The sequence below is a fragment of the Sturnus vulgaris genome, chromosome 2 (assembly GCF_052056855.1).
Source record: "Sturnus vulgaris isolate bStuVul1 chromosome 2, bStuVul1.hap1, whole genome shotgun sequence".
Lineage (NCBI taxonomy): Eukaryota > Metazoa > Chordata > Aves > Passeriformes > Sturnidae > Sturnus > Sturnus vulgaris.
Genome location: NC_142244.1, coordinates 110,356,494 through 110,379,706, shown reverse-complemented (window position 1 = coordinate 110,379,706; position 23,213 = coordinate 110,356,494). Strand labels below are relative to the sequence as shown.

The window sequence follows — 23,213 nt, the reverse complement described above, 5'->3', positions numbered from 1 at the left end:
TTGAGAGAAATGGGGAGTAAAAATTAACACTACTTTCACATGGAAGGAGGTAGTGAATATTTACTCAGTAATCATTTATATATTTCTCTGGGATTTAGAAAGGATAATTTACAAAGAATTTTAACAGTTCAAAGGACCCATCTGTGAAAGCAGGAATTTTCAAGTAAAATTAAATTTTATTTAATGTTCATTATTCATTAATTAAATATCGCTTTCAGTTATTGTGAGTTGTTTGTACATTGACACATATTTTTCATTCTAAATGCAGAGAAAACAACCATATTTTTAAATTTAATCAGTTGATAATTATTAGTATCTTCAACCATTGAGAACAATGTAGTAACAATTTACAATTAAAATTTTTGTTAATGTATTTTACCTTAGTATTTACTTTTATTTCCTAATTTGTTACAGTATTACAGAGGTGTAACTTAGGCTGATAAATTCAGGTCCATTATCTCAAATTGTTTAGAAAAATGAACTGCAATACTTACTTTGCCTTGCAAATATTCTAATGGATTTATTGAGGTTGCATAGAGTAGAGGTAGAGGTGAAGAGGTGAAGAAGGAAGGTGATTCTTAAATTTTGATGTAAAGTGTCTAAAAGGCTGTTATTGCTTTAAGCACTTAGTCATTAGCAGTTGTCTATTTCATGGGGAAAATTCTAAGTGTATGTCACTGGTTTACTGTGTCAAGAGACTTTTTAATCCATCCACATACTTGAAAAGTAGTATTTTCTGTCTTGAGAGGAAATATCTAATATGTAAGCTCCAAGCAGGATCTGTACAGCAGGAGATAAGCCAGAGGGGAAGGTCTGTTTCAAACAGTGAATTATTAGTTTCTGCTTTAATAAAACCAAAGCCTGCTAGGGATTGAGTTTGGTTTCCACATAAGTGTGGAGACAGTAGTTTTGTCTTTTCTCTGCCAAATATGCCTTTTTTCCTCTCTCTCTCAAGTCCTTATGTGAGTACCCCAAAGTTGGTAATGTATCTCTGAAACATGTTGGCCACCCACACTTCCACAAGACTTGTTCTTGTGAGTTGAAACTTGTGCTGCTGTTGCTGCTGGTAAAGGCTCCCAGATCACTCACACACTGCTTGTGAGCCCTTGGTGGTGCTTTTAAAAGGTCACTGGCACAGTGCTGCTGTTTATATGCAGATCTAAGCAGAGGCAGGGTGTTCCCATTACTGTTTCCAACCTTCAAATCTTCTTGGTTTCAGCAGTCTAGGAAAATGAAAGCCCCAGATCTGTTCTGTGTGAGCCCTACACAGCAGGATGTGACTGTAGGATGAATATAACAATTGAAGAGCACTTCATTGATACTAACCCAAATTTTGAAGCTGAAACCTCAGGAGAGAGCTTTTAGTGTAGAAAAGTTAAAGGATGAAATAATGGCTCATGTCCAAATATGTGGATATGCCAAAAAAGTATCTTTCAGGTGATTGTAGTAGCAATTCTTTCCCTCACAGGGCAATCTGCCAGGTGGTCAGAACTGAGCAGGCAGAAATGTGGAGAAATCAGTATTTAAAGGGCTTTATGCTCTCCTCCATGATTCATGGATTCATGATTATCTAATAAATACTTTCTTCAACATCTTCCCCATAAAGACAAGAGAGGCTCTTTCTGATTGACAGCAGAAGTAGAGTGCACAGACCCAGGGAAATGCAAGTGTGGGCCTTGGTTCAGACTGCTCTAATTTCTGCTTTTTAAGAGATATAATCAATAAAAATGAAGTATATGTGAATGTAATTAATGAACATTGCTTGTGATGTCGAGACGTTACATTACTTTTGTAGAGTAAGTGCTAAGGGAATGCATGGGACAGAAATGACTGCAGACACCTCTAGCATGTCATACACAGAAGTCAATATTTATAATGCAGCATTTATTGTTCCATGTGAGAGTAATCTGTGAGCAAAACTCATGGGCTTAACAGTTACCTTTTCTTGCAGCAACAACTGGAAATTGAGGCTGTTTTCAAAGTTTATCTGATTTCATAGATATTTTGATTTATATATAATCCTGTTTTCAGAAAAACAATGAACATTTAAAAAGTTCTCTTCATATTATAACACTATCTGGCTCCTGAGACTGCAGAGATATGCCTAAAGTAAAAGTTGGATTTAAAAGAACACAAATGCTTAGAATCTAGGAGAGAAAGATTATATCGGAGGAATTTTACTCCTAGAAAATTCAGGAGAAAAAGTTTTTCTCAGCAAAAACCTTGACAATTTCAGCTTTCTATTAGAAGTATCTCTACCTCTACATGTTTTGTCCCAGTGATAATTAGGGTATTGGTTTTTTAAATTGTGAAAATATGCTTTCTTAAAATTGTATTTTTAGATCTACAGAATGAGAAAGTCACAGTAGGTACAAGAGCTAAGACAGTCAAATTAATTAGCATTTTACCTCCACTGATTGAATAACTTGATTGTAGGGGGTGTAGTTGAGATGTAAATTACCTCATTAGCATGGTCATATAATTCAATAAAATGAGATATTATTGGAGTTGGTTACTACTTTAAAGTAAAGAAGTAGTTTTAGTACTTGTGGCTCATACCAGCATGAGCTGTGAGTAGAGGCACATACTAGAATATTTGCTTCCACATTTAGCAGGAGTCCTTAAAATTGGTGGAAATAGAGTAATAGTTAGTCCTGCTACCATTCTAACTTTGAGTTCTGATAGGTGGTTGTAAGTTTTTTTTTTACCAAGTATTTCTGAAAGTCTTTGAAGCACTGGAACCTGGGCAGTGCTGGTCATTGCCTTTTCCTGGTTAATTCTGAGCGAGCTGATATTTAGAGTTTCACTGATACAGACTTTGTCTTGTTTGTAGTAGCCTGTCAGATGGAGATCATCACATGATATTTTTAATCCAGGACAGTTGGATCTAAATATTAACCCAGTATTAAACTAATAGACTAAATAAATTAGATTAGAGTAAATCCCTGGAAGTAATTTTGTGGTTTCAGTTACTGACTTCTTTATAAATATGTAGAAATCAGCACTCACCAAGCCTTTCAAAGTATTTTCTAGTCAATTGGGTTTGTGAATTTATGGCGTTATTGTGACTTTATGTAGCACTTGAAAACAAATCAGTGAGACCAGCAGAAAATAATTACAGCTACGTCTTGTAGTTCAGGAATTAAACCTTGAAGTGCTGTACACATTCAGAGTCCAGGGATAATAGTGGTAAATAAGGGAATGACACAGATTTACTTAAACATTTAACCTCAATTGAATTCAAAAAAATCTCTGAGAGTAGGATTTAGTCTAGATCAGAGAGAAATTACTGAAAAAGTCAAGTTTTGAAAACCGTCTACCTGATATATCAGAAGCTATTTGGAAATGAAAAGTATCCTTAATTTTGCATCTCCTTACCTTCCCTAAAGGAAGGGTCACAAATGCTGACTGTCACTATTTTGAGGCTGATTTTGGGGTAGGTATCTCAGTGTGATGACATGCTTGCAGAAGAGTTTGGATATTACAACTCCATGACACAAAACTGACTTTGAAAATGCCGTAGTCACTGATACCTGTCTTGACTTCATTATCTAAGGACGGTACATTTTTTACTTGGAAATGTTGCACTTCCTAGTCCTTTTTATTGAGTGATGCTGACCTTAAGTGTTTTGTTCTGGTATTATGGATATGACAGTCTCTGAAGGAGAAAGGACAATCTGAAAAAAAAGAGGAATGTCTGTTTTTGAGAGATGCAGCCTGGATTTGCATCACCCAAAATAGTCCTATCACCCAAGGAGTGTAAATACATCTATTGATTTGATTCAAACTGTTTTCCATCATTGGCACCTCATATATTGTGTGCATGCATCTGCACAGCAAAGTGACCCATAAAAATGATGAATAGGAGCTGTACTGAAATCTGTCACTTGCTGAGTCATGCTTTCCAAAAATGTTGATGACAAAGTAGGTGTAAATGATTTTCCTGTAAAATCCTCTGAAGATGAATTTGGTCTTTTGTTACATTAATTCAGTGTCAGATATCAGAAGCAGCTCATCTTTCTGCAGTCCAGAAAGCCAAATGTGTCCTTGGCTGCATCAACAGAGCGTGGGCAGCAGGTGAGGGAGGGGATTCTGTTCCTCTGCTCCTGTGAGACCCCACCTGCAGTGCTGCACCAGCTCTGGGTCCCCAGCACAGGAAGGACATGGACCTCTGGAAAAAGCCCAGAGGAGGCCACCAGGGTGGTTAGAGGGAGCATCTCTGCTCTGAGGGAAGGCTGAGAGAATTGGGATTGTTCAGCCTGGAGAAGAGAAGGCTGAGGGTGACCTAATTTCGGCCTTCCACTACCTGAAGGGAGCCTCCAGGAAAGCTGGAGAGAAATATGCTACAGAAGCATGCAGTGACAGGACAAGGAGTGTCACTCAAATGGACAGAGAGTAGGTTTAGATTGGATATTAGGGGGAGGTTTCTTACTGTGGAGGTGGCGAGGCCCTGGCACAGGTTGCCCAGGGAAGCTGTGGATGCCCCATCCCTGGAAGTGTTCAAGGCCAGGATGGATGGAGCTGAGCAACCTGGGATAGTGGAAGGTGTCCCTGCCCATGGAACAAGATGGTCTTTAAGGTCTCTTCCAACCCAAAGAATTTTATGATCTCCTTCCCCATTGATTCTGGTAATGGAAAAGATTGACTTCTACATTTTTTAGTAGGGCTATCAAACCCAACTGAGCTTTGATAAGCCAGGTTACCGTGTGAAGTGATTTAGGCAACTGAGCTGATCACTGGAAGTGCCAATCTTCAGTATAGACGTTGGCAAAAAGTAGCTATAATTGATAATTTCTTCTTATAACACTGCTGGATCTGAGAAGGAAATCTGCCTGTGATCTCAGGAGTATGGAAAGTTATTGAGCTTCAGTTTCAGTCTCCATGGATGTAGAGGTGCCCTTGATTTCAAATTCAAAAAAGTATTCATTAAGATGTGAACATAGTTATTACTTTCTCAGTTGTGGGAATTTGGGATGTTAATTTTAATTTGAGTCAGTCTGTATCCCCTTGTCAGGTATGTTTCTTATAATTATCTTAAAATAGCACTTCACTTAGCATTCAACTCATCTTTGATACAACTTTTTCTATCTTTACATGGAAATCCAAATATGTGCATATTATTTGGTTTATTAGTTTTCCTATACATGTATAAATCATTGTAATATCAGTTTAGTGTGGGTTGTGGTATCTTTTGGTGCAGCTGAGGACATCGTAGATAGATTCAGTCATTAGATGGAATGCTTTTTCAGTCTCTTCCTTTTCTTCCATTTCAGAAAATTGTTTTTTGTAATCATGTCCTGCAAAACATTGTTTTCCCGGTTTGTTTTCTTGGTACAATATGTAGGCCCCATTAAGAGGTTAACAGTGTAGTAATTTTTAGTCAGGGAGCTTAGAATTATTGTAATAACTTATGAACTAATCACTGCTGTATTCTGTTTCAGGGCATTATTACTTAGGCACTAATGCACATTTCAGCTAAAAGAAATTCAATTCGGTGTGATTTTTCTATGCAAATTTATATGTAAATTTAAACCTGAAACTTACTGCCCTATTAGCTTCTGATAGTAAATGCCCTGTGCAAATTTTTTTCTTCTATTTAATTTCCTGTACTGCAATAGTAATAAGAATGGATTCCTTGCTAAGGAAGTTTTACAAATATATAATTTGCTTAAGGTGTTTAGTCCTAAATTTCAAGCAGTTCAATTTGCAGTTCTGATAGACTTTACTGCTGATGAGCAGTTGGTGCCTTTTTGAAGCTGATATTTTGTAACACAAAATATACCAAGGAAAATGGGGAAATACAGTATCAGGATAATATCTATGCTGTGGTTGTCTAGCCTCAAAACCTTACATAGAAAAAAGAGAGTTATATTGGCAATTCATTCACATCTCAGAGAGAAAAAAAAAACCCACCAAAACCAAACCAAACCAAAACAAACCCAAAAACAACCCAGAAACATAAACCAAAAAGGGAGCTTGTACAGTGAGGGAGATGGTTCACTTCACAAAGATCTTCTCCATTAACTTAGGAGTGACGAGGGGGCTGCAGGACTGAGCCCCTCGGGTCAGAGGAGTCAGGAGCTCCGTGTGTGAGTGATGAGTGCCAGGAAGGCTCAGCTGAGCGTGGATGTGCCTGTCTGGGATGGCAGAGTGTGTGCAGAAAAGGGCAGTGAGGTGTGACTTGGGGGCACCTTGCACCAAGCAGTTCAAGAGCCAGAACTGGTTTCTAGATGTAGTTTGACCAAACTGGGCTGAGCTCTGTTCAGCATGGCCCTGAAACTCTGTCAGCAGCTGCTGCTGCTCTACTCACTTGAGCCTCTTTTGTTCCAAGAAACAGAAATGAGTTAATAATGAGAATACAGCAGGAGACTCTAACTCCTACTACTGACACAGAGACACTGATAGGGATGTTGAAAGCTCTGATCATTTTGAGCCTATGGAAGAGAAAGGGCCAAGATCTGTTTTTTCAACAATATTGCCACCATTCCAAGTTCAGTCCTTGAGTGAGCAGCATTCCTGCTTGTCAAGTGCAGCCCAGAGAAAGAGGGCACTTGCTACTTGTCCATCTAGAGGAACCATGATTTGGACAAGGACCTACAAAGGGAAGAATTTCTGCTGCATTATCTCACCAGGCCTATAAAAATAACTTTATTGCTTCTTACTCAACTTGAAAATTTGCTTCTATAGCCACAGCCTGGCAGACTCGGGAGCAAATACAAATGCTTTCACCTCAAGGTCTATAGAATGAAAAAGTTTCAAACAATGTGGAATGAATGCCATCTCCTTAATGAAACTGGATTTTAATTGAAAACAATTATTCTAAATTAGAATTGTAGTCAGTATCTTAGACACTTTGGCCAGGTAGTGCTTTTATTGACGCCTGCTGATGGTGAGAATAGGATTATTACTGAAGATGGAACACACAGAATTTTTATGTACAATAATTGTAGAATGTGTTCATCTTCCTGCAAATTACCTTTCTGAACTTAGAAGAGGATCAGTTCAGTGCAGTGTATACATTAATAAAAGTAAAATTGCATATTATGGACTTAAATAAATTAGCTCCAGTTGCTCAAAGAAGGAAATAGAGAAAGCTATGATGAGAAAGTCTTTGGCATAAAATATGGCAGGAAAATATTTCAGCAAACAAGTATAATATCACAAATTATCATTTGCTGATGGTGAGCATCTTTTGAAACAGAGTCTGGTTTACAAAGTATTAAACCCATGCACAGACTTAAGCTGTTAATGTAGGATCGAGTGTTAGCAGTTGACTTTTTTTTTCAATTTCCATAGAGAATAAATGTTTTCTCATATTTGCATTTAATTTTATTCAATTTTAACTTTGGTGAGATTATTTTAAATAACCTGCACTAGACAAGAAGTGGGTAATTGAAAGTTCTAAAGGAATAATAGCATGACATATTGCACAAAAGTGGCTCTACTTTGGCAACTGGCAGCCTTGATATAAGAAATGTTTGAGGAAAGTTATTAATTTTCTTCTTTTCTCAACTTTTACATTTCTCCTCTGTCAAAATGTTTATAAAATACTGAGCACTGAAATGTGGAACTAAATTAATGACTATAAATGCATTTGAAAATTGCCTGTGATGTTCTTCTTTCACATTCTGTCTGATAAAATGGTACTTTCAAGAAAAATAATACTCTTAGTAATTGCATGAGCGTTTTGTTATTTATCCTAGTTCTATGCCTCCATAATAATCCAATAAGGCCTAGAAATGTAAAAAAAATTCTGGTAAACATACATCTGCTCTTATTACCATCTATGAAGTAGCAGATTATTGAAATGTGTATGGCAATTCCAGGCAAATTTCCTGAGAAATTCCAGGGAAATACATAATCTTAAGCATTCATTTTATACTGGCAATAGAGCAGTGTTTTATGATAATACTGGCAATGTAAGCTTTCCTTTGTGTACAAGATTAAAAAGATTTCTATGGTAGTTGCTGCTTTTTTCCTAAATCAGGTGTCCTATATTTCCTTTTTACTGTAAAAGTATTTCTTCAACACAGTATGTAGATGGTTTACTATAAAATTGTTATGAAGCCTTTGGCAATAAAATGGTAGATAGATTTAGAAACTTGTTTACACCAGTAAAAACTATTAATCTGAGCTTTAAAATATTTTATGGCAAATTTAAATCCCATTTTACTGATGCAAGGCACTTAAATGATTTAAATTGTTGGTGTAGTCTTGCCATCTGTAGAACATTAAATGTGTTTTATGTATATTCCAGTAGTCATTGTCTATAAATGGAAATATATAGAAATTTACCAAATCATAGGCAGGCTGAAATCAGTGTGAGGCAGCTCTGTGTGGGGTCATAAAAGTATTTCATATTCATTTTTAGTGTGTTATTAATTTTAATAGGCATTTTATATTTTCCTCCTTTCGTATTGCAACTTGAATTATTTACTTTTTAAAAAACGTTTGTGGAATAATTTTGCTGTGAGAAACAAGTCACTATATGTAAAAAAAAAAGCCAAACTGAAATGCATTTTGAAATAAACTGCTTGGTTAGAGCAAAGAAAAGGGACCAAAATAAGAGTAGACATAAATATAAGTGCAGAGAAATAAAGACATATCTTTATTTTTGGATTTTGTGTATTTTCTATGGATGAATATATATAAATAGAACATATGTATTTTAAACTGCAGGTATGCCTCCTGGATTATCACAGTGTGCTGCCTTCATAAGTATATTCCTTCTGGTCTATTCAAAGTGCTTTGTTTTATGAAGTGTGTTGGTATTAATGCACACAGAGCACAAAGGATGAATTGACTCCATTTCTAACCTTACAGCAAAGGGAACTCTGCTGAAATGGAGTAGCTGTGCAGAGTGAGCTGTCTCTGCCCAATTCCTGCTCATCCTAAAAGTGATCCACGTGTAAAATATGGATATTTATCTGATGAGGCCATATTTTGGCTCTGTTTTATTACAGTAACAGGAGATTTTTATGCATCTTTAATAGTATCAATGTTTTCCAGGTGATGAAGGAAAGATGATCCTTCCCTTAGACTTTAAACAAAGATGTGGAGATCACTAGTGAGGGAAATGGCCTGAAGGAGCAAGAGAGGGAATATTTATTGGGGTGGTGTTGTTTTAATGTCAAGTATTGTGATGTAATTTATAAATTAAAGGAACAGATCCAGCAGAATTCAGCCTAATTGTCTGCCCCCTTTTGAAGTGGATATTTCCAATTATCTGTGCTTGGCTGTTAGGAGACATTTTGGAGTTTTACCTGCTTGGGATGACAGCAGATGGGCTTGAAAGGTGTATTTTGGCAAGCCTTGGACATATCTTGGAAGGTGGACTGTTAGAATGCAGACCAGCCAGGAAGATTTGAGCTTTTCCGTATATATGGAATTAAAGAATTTACAATTGGAAGATTGTCTGCAATGTTTCTTGTTGCAACTTGACTTTTCTTTGGGTTGGTTCACACATCAAACAAAGGTGCAGCCTGAGTTTGCATAAGTGTCAGCAATGAATAAGCACTTTACACTTGTTTGAGAAATATCTTTTACATGTAATAGATCATAATTAATTTTGTGATTTTGGTTTTTAAAAAATTCTTTCTAGGATACTGTTGGAATTAATATTCCCATCACTAATCCTACCAATAAAGTTCTCAAGATGAGTGTGCTGCTGGACCATCCATCCCTTTTTGGAGAAAAATCTTTCATTCTCAAGCCCAAACAAACATTTTCATATCACCTACAGTTTTCTGCAGCTAATCTTGGCTCTTTTGCTGGAAGGTATGTTGTAGAGTTTTGATACTTGTGACTCTGACTGTTTTCCTAATAAATGAACTACTTTCATTGAAACCTAAGTCACTTGATGAAAATGTTGCCCTAAAAACTCCCACAAAAGTTAATAAATGGGATTAAGAAAATTTCCAGCTTTAAATGTATTATGTCCTTAACAGCGGCTTTCGTCTCAGAGGAAAAGCATCATTGACAGGCAATAGAATAACTCCTTGTTATTCCAGTTCACTACAATTTAGTCAACAATGTTCTAGAAACTTACTTAATGTTAGAAACCTCCCTTGAAAACTTCATATTAATAGTTTTGTAAATTTTTACGTTCTGTAAAGGGACTAGCACAATTTCATTTTTTTTCTGAGAAGGAACAAAATTGTAAAAACATAACTAAAGCAGGTGGAGAACCCTTTAACTCTGTTCACATAAATCCATTTACCTTCATGATCTTCCATTACTTAACCATGATCTACTAAATTAATATGGAAAGGTTTTAAATTAAAAATTTTTCATTACATTGGAAATCCCATTGAATTTCTAGGTATGATAATTAGCAATAAAAAGACAGATGACCTCTTGGTCTTAATTTCAGTTAAAACAGTTCAGCAAGTAATTGAGCAGTGTAGAATTGCAAAGCTTATTTTTCCTGGAATTTGGTACCAAAGCATTATTTAGTCTGAAGGCTGATTGAAAAACAATTCCCTGTTTTTCAGTTATTTCAACTGACTGGCAAAAATATGGAGAAGATATGGGTGGAGGGTGGGATGGTGATTTAAGAGAAGGGCAGAGACATCAGTTTTGAAAGAACATTTACAAAGTCCAAATCCATCAGAGATTTATTCAATTTGCTTGTATTGATTTTTCCAAAGACCGGAATAATGTCAGGTATCATTGTGTAATACAGATTCAAATAATACTGTTTTATAAAAATGAGTGCTGTTATAACTCTAGTAAGTTGTTTTTTTTTTTTTTTTAATTCTTTCTGTGGGAATTTGTAGAAATTATGCTGTCTTAAACTGCAGATGAGAATAGAGCTCATCTCTTTTTTCATACCAGATAATATTTCTGGTATTCCTCAAGTGCAGAATTTCCAAACAATAAGATAAAGGTTTGCTTTAACAGGACAAAACTTTGGACTCAGCTTTGGTGGGCTAGGGCTTAGGGAATATATGCAGAGATGAAATAAAGCACATGTGGACATTCTCCAAATGGTTTTGCAGTTTTGTTCTAGAAGTGTGTAATAGCTCTTTTAAATTGCAATAGCTCCCACAGACTGCAGTTACAGGTGAACAGAGGTACTTCCACATTACATCCACACTATTAACTTCTCTTTCTGAGGCCATGGTCTGCTTCCTTTGCTATGTTGCAGCTGGGAAGGGCTGTTGGAAAAGGGATTGTGGCATGTGTATCTTTTCAAATGGTTGATTCTTTCCTAGAGCTGTTTTATGCTCACTTTAAAAGCTCTGTTGGCACAGGGGATGGTCTGGAACCATAAAGTCATGGAATAGACATAGTTATCTATAGTTTAGAAAAAAACCTCATCCTTAGAGGGTCATGGGTTTGTACAGTGCATTTCTTCTAAGTTTTTATATGCTTCCAGTGCTTTGGTTTAATATTATTATGACTCAGCTACACAAAAAAATCATCAAGAAATAGAAAAGAAATTCTGCAGTAGGAAAGGACTGTATTAGAATGTCTGTAACTGAAATATATTGCTGTACATATCTCACCTAGCAGCAAGCAATTCTCAGTCATGACAATCCTTGATTGTATATCAAAACAATATATTGAATATTTCTTGAAGTGTGTCTCTTTGTCATGCTCATAGGAATGTGTCTATATCTATTCCTCAGTTTTTATCACTAGATTTGAAAATATTTTCCTTTTTAAAATTAGTGTATAGTATTTCTGTTACTTTGCCTTTCAAAATGACTAAAAAGAAAATACTATGATATTGAAATGAAATGAAAGCTTACTCTTATAAGCTGAAATACGTTTGAGTTGTATTTTTGATAAAAGCAAGCTAACAAACAATAAACTACAAGCAACAAATGAATTTTATTAGTAGAATTTAAGAAAGATAAAGAAGAGATTTTCTTGCATCACTAATTCTAAATATTATTAGACTTGGTAGCTGAATTCAGATACCAGTGAGAAGTGTTAAAGTATAATCTAAGTAAAGAATTCACTGTGTTGAGCTCATTTGGTTTTCCCTGAATTTTAATCTGTTTGGGGTTTTTTAATGATCTGAAAAACACAGCTGTCATACTAAGCTTATGTATCTGTTTTTAGTGTCATGTTCCGCTCAGATGTGGTTGGAGAATTTTGGTATGCCCTGAAGTTCAATGTAGAGAAGCCATCGCCAGTTGTGCTACCTGATATAGGATGTGAGCTTGGAAAGTGAGTGAGTAGTTCATAGTGCTGGACTGGGACACTGCTTTTAAGTACCATGGAAAACATATGAAGAGTTTAAACTCAGAATAGTGCTCTATGTCTGCTGTAGTAGCTTGCAGAATATTTTTTTAGATATATTTGTGGGTAGGTGAAATATTCCTTGCAGAAAAAAGATTGCAATTAATTTTTAGCCTCTACGTAAACTTTCTCTGAACTTTTTATGTAGAAATCACTCTGACAATACTGCAGAATGTAAGCACCAAGATCCATTATACAGAGCTCTGTAAGTTTGCTTTATTTTCTGTTTCTTTTCTTCTCTCTGAACTAAGAATTTAATGACAATCCTGCTTTACAAATGCTTGTATTCCAGTTAGCAATATCTTTTAACCTCCCAAGAAATGGAAAAATAATGCAACTTCTGTCCTGCAGGTCGTGGGGGTAGACATGGTTGAAACACTGCAAGTGTTAAGAAAATTAATGCCTTAGAGAAATCAACCCAATTATTACCATCCTTCAACAAAATTTCAATGTGCATTTTGATAGCATAATGTTCAGTTCACTTCTGACTTTCAAGACATAAACTAAAACTTTGAGTATAAGACTTTGAAGAATGTCAAAATTTCAGTAGTGCTTTTCACATATTATCTCCACTTCCTGATAACTTCTGTGGACACACTGCTCTTCTGCATGCTAAATTCCACTTACTTCTGTGTATCTTTGACTAAATCTGTAGTTAATATACAATACAGACTGAGCAGAAATGTTATTAGAGAGCACAACATGAAATTTTACCTGGTTAAATTTTTGTGAGTGAATATATTCTGCTGTTCAAATACGATGCACAGACTTGAGGTAACTGACAATGCCTTTGTTATTATGTTCTAAAGAAAAAAAGTTGTGCTATTTCCTGGCTTTTACTTTAAAATTCTGGGCTGACTGGAGTAAAAACCATAATTTTTCTCTACTATGTAGGCTATTGCTATTAGGAGTTAGGAATTACTTAAAATATTTTTATTCAGGCTTTCTGGCACTCATAATTTTCTTTGGCATGTGCTGTCTTGGAAACTACATGCATAAATAGTCTAGTGGAAAATGGCAAGTCATCCTTTCCTACTGCAAGTAAAATGCATGTTGGAAAAGATTAGCTCCATTAACTACAACTCTTCCTGTCAAAAAGATAAAGATAAAACTCCCCAAAGCTCATGTTTTATTTTTTCAAGTGAGATTTCTCTTCCCTTTACAAATACATGCATGTTGTAGTTCCTATGTATCTCTAAATATGCAGAGGAACTCCGTGTCCAGTTCTGGACAGCTCTGGGCTCCTCAGCACAAGAAAGACAAGGAGCTACTGGAGAGGGTCCAGTGGAGGCCACAGGAATGATGAGGGGTCTGGAGCATCTCTCTTATGAGGAGAGACTGTGAGAGCTGCCCCTCTTTAGTCTGGAGAGGAGAAGGCTGGGAGGGGATCTCATCAATACACATAAATATCACAAAATTGGGTGCCATGAGGATGGTGCCAGGCTCTGCTCAGTGGTGCTCAGCAGTTTCAGCATAATGTCATCAGCACTCTTCTTGAAGTGCAAAGTGTTGGACAATGGCAGTCAATAATGGCATTGAGGCTACAGTTCAATTTACTGGGAATTTCCTCTGTGAAAAGATGAGACAGTCCAAGTAAATTGGCTGCATTAATGTATGTTGAACATGTAAAGCCAGTGCAGGTAGACATCTGTGGATTGTCTAAAGATATCAATTTGGGAGTTTTTTTAATGGATGTACTTCCTTGCTGTGCACCCAGAGATACTAACTGTAAATGTTATCAAATGTTTGAAGCATTTTTTATTGGTAAAGATTTGTAGTTTTTTAACAGATTAACTTCCATTCTATCACCTTTTCCTTGAATGCAGAAGAAGCATTTGCATATGAATTCTTTTATCTATTGATCTGAAAAATTTAGGAATTTCTGTCCTTGTAACATCACCTGGAATTGGATTAGGAGCAAAGAACCCACTGATAAATTAGAATCAATTTCTAGCCAATTTTTGAAAGAGAAAAGAAAAAAATTCTAACAATTTATTCTTTAACCCTTCTTCAGATTCCCTAAAGTTCTGGGGCTATAACAGTCAGATCTGCTTTTTGTTTGTCTCAGGGTAGATTTAACACATCCCTTAGCATATATCTCTAAGGAAGGAAACCTTCTCCCTGATATTTTTAATCTTTCCTTATCCATCCTGTTATGGGCTCCACAATGGAGTCACTGAAGATGAGTCAGTTGAACGATGTTCACAGGGATCTGGAATTTACTGCCACATGCAACAATTTTTTCAGCATAACCAAAATTGTCAATCTGTGTGGGGTGGCAGGATTTTGATGACTTGAAGAACCTCTAACAGTTGAGTAATTCCTTACTGAAATTTTGAAATTTCTGATAGTCCAACTTAGTTCTCCCTTTGACAAAATATTACATATGAAAGAGACCGGACAAAAAAAAAAAAAAAAAAAAAAAAAAAAAAAAAAAGGGGTAGAGATGATAATTGTGAAAAATGGGAATTAGCAAGTGAGTCTGAAGGTCCTGAGTGAAAATTTTCTAATATTTCTTTACTCTCAGGTTTGGAGATCTCAATGATACAATGCTTTGACAGTGCTAGTCAGAAACAAGTCTGCTGCTCACTGCTGGGGATTTATGTCACTGCATGGGTTGGAAGGAGTCCACCTGTGAACAAGTCTTAGGGTCTGAGGCTACAGCCATAAAGCTGGGCTGAAATATCTTCTGAATGTTGCTTTTTATATTTTCTTTTTCCTTACTGATTTAGCTATGATTAACGGACTAATTTTTTCCGGATGATAAATATGTGGAGCAATCTGGCAGTTGACCTGCCACAGCTTTGACTAGAGGGAATATCCATTAGGAGATAAAACTACAGCAAAACCAATATATGTATCTCATTTTTCAAACTTTTCTTATTTACTGTTTTCACTTATTCACCTTGAATCTGTTCTCTGTGTCTCTCAGTATTACAACAGGAATGTGATTTATATAACTTTACTAAAACCAAGAAATTTAGTATTTTGACCAGAATAGAGGAAATGTTGAGAGTCTTATGAATTATTTTTAAAAGTTTCTCCCTATTGAAAGTGTCTCATGAATATCCTTTAACTGGAAAATAAAGAAGGAAAGTCTGTAAAATAGAGGGTCAGCTGATTTAAAGCATAACACTTAGGCAAACAGCATACTCCAGACTTTGTTCTGGGAGGATCACTATTCTCATTAAACTATATAATCTACATATGCAACATAATGATTCTATGATTATGCTGTAATAAGCAACATAACAAATGAACAAGATTAAACACTGAATGAATTCAAGATTTTTTACTATTAACAATGATTATTAATAATATTTGAAGTTACTGAATACATTTCCTCACTAGTGAAGAAGTGCAAATGCAATAAAACTTAATTATTATTTTTAAAATAAAAAAATCCAGAATTTTTTAGGAAATAAAAAAAACCCTATGCATAATGACATGGCACGGAAGAAACTTTGTAATTAATCATAATTTTGTATATTTTTTCCAGATGGGCTTATATATACATACCTCTTACTAATCCTACTCATGAAGCTCTGGTGTTAAAAATGCTTAACAGTGATCCCAGTCATTTTGCAGTTGAGACTGACTCAAAACAACCTGTAAGTAAGATTTTTGTGCTTTCACAAAAAAGATAGAAGAGAGCCTTCTTTTTAAAACAAATTGAATTATGTATTTTACTGTGGGTTCAGAATATACAATCTTTTAGACATTTTAAGTATGTATTTTAGAGATTTTATAGCCTGAGGAAGAAAACAATTAAACTTGAAAATCAACTCAAGCTGAAGTACAGATGTTTGTATTTTTCCTGGAATGTTTTGTCGAATGGTTTTGAGCAGGACTGCAATGTAGATTGTAAATAATTCAGGAGATATTAGAAGGAGAAGTTGTAAACAAACCAGCTTGTTAGAAGCTTCATAAGTATCTAATAATCAACAGGATAACTAGGCAAATAATGAATATGAATAATAATTTAATCAATATAGCTGCAAAGAAACTTCAAGCAAATACCAAGAATGGTTATATTCTCCAAACTCTCACTTATCTGAGAGTGATTTCTACAGAGCAAATCTTAACCCTCTCGTTATGTACTCTACTTTTTCCTTCTCTATCACAGAAGCCCTTCCATCTTGCTGCCTAACATTTATGTCCTTTCTAGGAATAACAATTGTGTAGATTGGCTCCGATTTTACATTTTCATTGTGATTTTCTAGAGTTCTAGGTGGTCAGGGTTCAGAAAAATATTTGTTATTGACCACTGAATGCTAGTTAATATTAGAGGCCCCATAAGCAATTCTTTGGATATTATTAAGTTAATTCTATGAAATATGTGACTTTTTCATGATGAGATGAGAAAAGGGAGGGCAGATGCATGGAAACTCTGCATCTGAATGAGTGACATTGAGTGCCTCCATCACAGCCTCTTAGGATACGAATTCAGAACCTTTAACACTGAGGGAAAAAAAAAAAATAAACCAGTGCTGGACAGGAAAGAAATGGAGAAATGGTGCTTTTCCTAGACATGAAGAAGGTAATCCAGGGAAGACACCAGAGTTGGTTGGTCCCTTCCAATGCAAACTATTCCACAATTTTATGATTCTATTCCTGCAAAATGGTTAAAGTGTGAGAGAGAGAGGAGAGGAACATTGTAATACAATAAAGCTAAGAGTACACAAAAGACCACATGGAGAAAATAGAGGAATGATACATAGTCATTATAGGTTCAGTTTTCAGAAACTAAACACCTCTCAGCCTCAAATACAGCAGTACAGCCAGACAAATGTTCCTAAAAGGGGCTCTGATGGTAACAGCTAAAGGAGATAAAACTTACTCAGCTCCTTATGTATTGCTACGTAAGATTCCATTAAATTAAAAGTATAAAACGTGAAGTTTATTCTAGTCTTTCTTTTCTGTCATGTATAATAAGACATCTTTATACACTATGTTAAACCTTGACAAATGCTATTACTAATCATTTAATGAATTGGTATTTGAATAGCAGCCTAGAAACATAATGGGTGCAAACTATATTAATTGTCTGGGAGTATTATATATGTATTATGTTGAGGTCATTGACACAGAAGTTGTTAGATTTAACTATAGTGACTTTTGGCTGCTGCAGATTGCATATTACCATGTGCAGGAAATTAACAAGAAAGAATTCTCTCTGCTCTTATAATTTATCACCAGAGATTCACACATCAACAATAGCTACATTACATTGTGCAGGAAAAGACACATTCAACACTAACTGCAGTAATTTTCTCTCTTTCCTTTTTATTATAATCATCAGTCTTGTATATCATTTATGGATTGAATTCTGAAATGTTCCTTGCTAATTACAGTAGCTCCAGTTATAGGATAGCTTTGGTTGCTATATGCAACTACTTAATATTTATTTCATGTAGCTGTCCCTTTATGAACCTGTTTCTTCCATTACAGATCCGTGTTGGGAGGGGTTATGTGATTTCCTTCAGTTTTGGTGGCAAAGTCAAGGGGTGGTATTTATATCACAGAATCACAGAATGGTTGGGGTGGAGACCATCTAATCCCACCCCCTTGCTAAAGCAGGCTCACCCAGAGGAGGTTGCACAGGGTTGTGTCCAGGCAGATTTTGAATATATCCAGAGATGGAAACTCCACAGCTTCTCTGGGAAGCCTGTTCCAGGTTTGGTCTCCCTCACAGGAAAGTTTTCCTACATATTGAGATGGAACTTCCTGTCACTGGGAAACACTGGAAAGAGTTTGGGATTTGCCCTTAAGATACTTGTACACATGGATAAGGTCCCCTCTCAGCTGTCTCTTCTCCAGACTAACCAGGCCCATCTCCCAGAGTCTCTCCTCATAAGAGAAGCTCCAGACCCCCAATCACCTTTGTGGCCTCTGCTGGACCATCTCCAGTAATTCCTTGTCTTTCTTGGACTGGGGAGCCCAGAACTAGACACAGCACTCCAGATGTTCCAGATGTTGCTTTTCCTGAATATTTTGCATCCTAGGTTTAGTACCTCCACACAACACTGCATTCAACTTCCAGAAGATTACTGCTCATAAACCACGTCCTGTGTTTCAGGTGTTGGTTTGTATTAATTTCCATTTCAAAGCTTTTGCTATGTGTGGAAGAAGTTTCCCATCTCAATCATTCAAGTTTCTGCTCTCTTTAAAGCAAATAATGCTTTCTTGTCAGCACAACGATCCTGATTTGTGCAAACCTCGGATGAAAGGCAACAGAAAAGAACAAATTATTTGAACAATAGATTGAAGATGGGATTTTCCAATGGAGATACTTTATATTTGAAGACAGTTACTAGAGTCAGGTCAATAACTTTTATATTTCATGTAAATTTCCATATTTTTTTATGTCAACTAAGATGTAGGACTTTTGAATGTACTGGACTGTTGATCAAAAAATGTCTCAAATCAATTTCTTTGGTCCCTGAGTTATGTTAAATGAACCAGATTCAACAGTGATAGCAAATAAAGTTTTTTCTTCCCTGAAGATATTTGCCTAAAATTAATAACCAAAATTTTGACTAATATTTCAGAATTTGAAAAGAAAATCCAATATTATTATAATATTTCCATGTATGTGGAAGTTTGTTCCAGTTCCAGTTTGGAACAAAGAGCATTACTGAAATATCACAAGGGATTATTTTCTATAGATCTGGTTCTACTTCAAGCATGGACATCATTAATAATATACTTATCTGTGGTCCAGTTGGATTAGGCTCAAGTATTCCTGAATTTCAAGGTGCATAATGAAGTCTAAATGAAATTCAATGACTTTAAATCCTTTGTCAGCTTCATGTCAATTAGAAGCAGCTCTGCTACCCTTTGTAAACTGATAAAAATGAGAAAAGACTGCATATCTTACTAGTGGCTTTGCAATTGTAGCCAAAGTCAGTTTAAATGGAATATAAAATCATGGTTTTCTTTCAAAAATTTGATAAAAGTTTTCAAGGATTCCCTTTCATGGGATTTGGATTTTCATATATTTTTTCTCTTTCTTGTTTTCTTTTATTTTTAACAAGCTACACCTAATTTTGTTTCCTTTCTTGTCAACTTGAAACTAACTTTATAAATGCTGCCAAATTATCTAAAAGCTGGAATGAAAGTGAATTTACATAAGTTTACTGTAAAATTCCAACGTATTTTTCATTAACATATTGGGTATTAGGGGTATCTGGGGAAAAAGCCCCAGATGTTGGGGTGTTGAGTTTTGTGTTTCTGTCCTGAACGTTTCTTTGTCTTTACCAAAAAAGGATTCAAGTTCAGCATTCACCAGCTGAAAATTTTCAATCATCAGTAATATGTTCCCCAATTTTCTACTTGTCCTCTATATGAGAACACTGATGTATTCACATATATGTGTATTATATTGATATACATATATATTTACAATGTACAAAAAAGTCTTACAAACAGGATCATCTCTATGTCCAAAAAAGAAACATACTGTCACTGTAAGTCTTCAGTTTGCATTCTTCTGGCTTATAGCTAGCCTAAACCTTTTCCATTAAGCTGTGTTTTTTCCTGATTGACTTTGAAACACAATTTTTATTGAGGACACATAACTTAATAGAAAAGGGCTGGAAGAGAGGAATGCAATCTCTGTGTGCAAGCTTTAATTATCTTCCTAATGACCACGAGTAATGTTTTGTACAGAGAGCAAGCTTTTAGATTTGATGAAAAATTCCCCTCCTTTCTTCATTTTATAACAGAAATAATGTATTTGTAGTTAACTTCAGACTCAGTTTCTGTATTTGAACTGTTATATCTGAGATCTTATGAAGAGCAATGGTATTGGTTCCTTTTCACATGAGTACTGTGGAAGCCACTTGTTTATATAAACAAGATGAAAGGCAGGAGATGTGTTAGCATCAGCATATTTAATTGAATGATTGAATGGTTCTATGACCTTCTTAAAATAGATTGTTTAGCATTATTTCTCAATTCTAGTTTTAAAAGCAATTTTTATTTTGGTTTTCAGTAGAAAGTAAGTAGGTTTTTTGCCCAGATTATTTCAAAACAAATTATTTTTTGAATTCACAGAACATCATACTGTATAATACAAAATGAATTTTTAAAACCAAGTCTATAGTATAAAAATTAACAGTCCTTTCTGCTTTCAGAACAGGCAGTCTGCTGGATTATCACAACTCCATGTTGATTATTTTGATTCACTGTGGCAGTGCATTTTCTGAGTAATGATAATATGTCAAGTAATGCTTACTGGAAATCGAACTCCTGTCTGTTTGCATCTCTGTGGAAGAGTTATTATTCTGAATAATGTGGATGTCTTACTGAAATTGCTAATTATTTAAAAATCTAAGTGTTAATTTAATTATGTAGTCTTGTTCTATGCAATCCTGTCTTTACTTACTTTTTCATGTTATTCAAAAGTATTTGGGAGGGGGTGTTTTCTACTATTGTTCTTTTTCCATTTGTAGGTCTTCATTTGATAAATGGGTCCGACTAGTAGGTAGGAACTGGACAGCAAATGAAAGTTTAATTAACTGTTATGGCAGCAGTCTGATGAATTGCTTTAAAACTTTCTCCCCCAAAAAAGAAAATAACATTTCAACTTTCATGTGTTATTTGAGCACACCTGAGCTCTGTCCTCTCTTCTGCACAACCTACCTCCACTGCCACCAGCAGGAATATCACAACAGCATCCCTGTCCCTCACTGAGCTGCTACTGATGACTCAAGATTTTTAGCTTTTTATATATTTTCATATATTTGTGGCTTTGGAGACTGCTAATACATGCTTGTAGCTTCTAGTACTTTTCCTACCCTTTTCCCCTACATTTTAGAACAATAAGCTAACCTTCTAACACATTCCTGACATACTGTTTAGTCTTATTTTCAAGAAGAGAACCTACAACAAAGACATTTTGTTTTCCAACCAGAATCTGAGAAGACACAAGAAATGAGGCAAATACGACTAATTCCAGTGGGGCAGTACCTGGGGTCAAATTACCCAACCAACTGCTCTTCTAATTGGACAATATTTGATAGCTCTAGTAATCAATTAACCTTATAAAAATTGTAGAACTACTGCATTACATCTGCATGGTGCCATATTGTGCACCCTAAAGGCCTTTCAATTAAAGATTTGCTTTTATGTGTTATCATTTTAACACTGTCTGGAAGGATCTGCGTTTTATTCCAGGTAACTATTTATATGCTATAAATACACCCAGGGGATGCCTGACAAGACCAGGAGCGCCATGGCTCGTGCCTGGGCCCAGCTCTCGATGGCAGGAAAGCCATGGGGCAGTGAGGAAAGGCAGCAAAGAGATTGCCAGAGGTTGGATGAGATCCATGTCCCAAGACAAGGCCTCTGTGTGTGTGGGGTTGGGGACGGGCCAGGCCGTGCTTTGTGGGGAGACAATGACCCCAGATCCCCAGCCTGCCTGAGCTGCCAATCAATCAATCAATCAATCACACACCAGGGCCTCTGATTGGCAGAGTAATCCATCAATCACACACCGGGGCAGCAGTAGTTGGCCTCTGATTGGCCAGCTGACTGGAAGGCCCACCTGGGGGGCGGGCCAATGAAGGCTGTGGAGCTTAAAAGATGGCGCACACTTGGACAGTGTCTCCTCCTGGAGTTCCTATTTCAGTTATGTTGGAACACTAGGAGTTGGTAGCTATATGTGTTTTGTCAGTTTATATGTGTGTTTTGTTGTAGGGTGTTGTTTGACCTTCATTTATTACAAATTATATTCATTTTATGAAACACAGGTTAACTGCTCATGATATCAATCAATTGCCTTGTTATCTCTTCTTGCATGCAAATATTATTTAGACGATTCTGCCTGATCACTCTCTAAATGCATTGGCATTTTACTCTTCATAATTCAATTCATTTGCTGCTTATCTGGTTCTTGAAAACAGAGATCAATCCATTGTAGTCAGCTACTTAGCTTTTGCCTTTGCAGTTGAGTCACAAGTAGAATGCTTGAGGTAAAGAGAAAACTCACAATGTTATTTACAGTGTTGGTTTTGCTAAAGATAAGCAGAAGAGAGACAAAGCCCTGGTTTATTAAAAGCTGGCATGTATTTCCTTTGTAAGCCAGTTTGTGTCTGTGGAGGTCACTGCGATAACCTTCAGTGTCATCAGTACTATCAGACACCAGGTGCTGTTGGAATGGTGTTTGAGAGCTGCTGTCCATGTCCTTGGAGCAGTCCTAGCCCCAGCCCTGGAGCTGTGGATGTGCAGGGAGTGCCCTGGGATTGTTGGCTGCAATAACTCACTGCCTCCTCAGCCCATGCTGGCTGAGAGGGGAAAACGCATCTGGTGGAACGCATTAATCACATACACATCAACACTGTTGGTACAAAGCACAAAACAGAAAAGGACTCAGAAAAATTGATTTCCTCTCCCTTACCCCTCCTTCTTTTGCTTCTTTTTTTGTGTTTGTACAGCTGACTGTTCCTCCTCATTCCACCACTCAGCTGCCTGTGAGATTCTTTCCCTCTGCCCTTGGAAGACGCAATCACAAGGCAACAATAACCTTCAAATGCCCAAAGGTATGATAATGTGCATGTGCCCACAACACTTGGGATTTAGGTTAGATACTTTTTATGGTAGGCCTGTAGGTCAAGGTGAAGTTTAGGGACTGGATACATAATGAAAGAGCAAACATGAAGATGTTCAAAACTTATAATTTGTTTTATCCTTAGTTTTACACAGAAATGATTCTGTTTATGATATTAAAATGTGACATAATGGCCTAGGAGCTAGAGCATGTAATGAACAATTTTAGCTTGTTCAGTAATGAGTTCTGCTGGTTTTAACACTAGAAGATTGGCACTTCTTCAGAGTGTCACCTCTGAAATTAAATTTCTTGATAATTTTCCCAGCCCCCCCAAAATTAGTTTCCTTTTCTTTTCCAATCCAAATGTTAGGTCACAAACTTGATAGATAACTGAATTCTTCCTTTCATT

The 23,213-nt window shown here is 36.1% G+C and overlaps 1 protein-coding gene across 1 annotated transcript in view; it reads left to right on the top strand.

The window, feature by feature from the left end:
* Window positions 1-23,213, top strand: part of CFAP47 (cilia and flagella associated protein 47) — a gene marked incomplete at its 5' end in the record, with an annotated part of 257,080 nt that overhangs the window by 164,893 nt on the left and 68,974 nt on the right. The window contains 4 exons of the mRNA XM_088159355.1: window positions 9,602-9,777; window positions 12,073-12,180; window positions 15,752-15,863; window positions 22,692-22,796. Of these exons, the coding sequence (XP_088015481.1) occupies window positions 9,602-9,777; window positions 12,073-12,180; window positions 15,752-15,863; window positions 22,692-22,796 (501 nt within the window). The remainder of the gene's footprint in view (window positions 1-9,601; window positions 9,778-12,072; window positions 12,181-15,751; window positions 15,864-22,691; window positions 22,797-23,213) is intronic.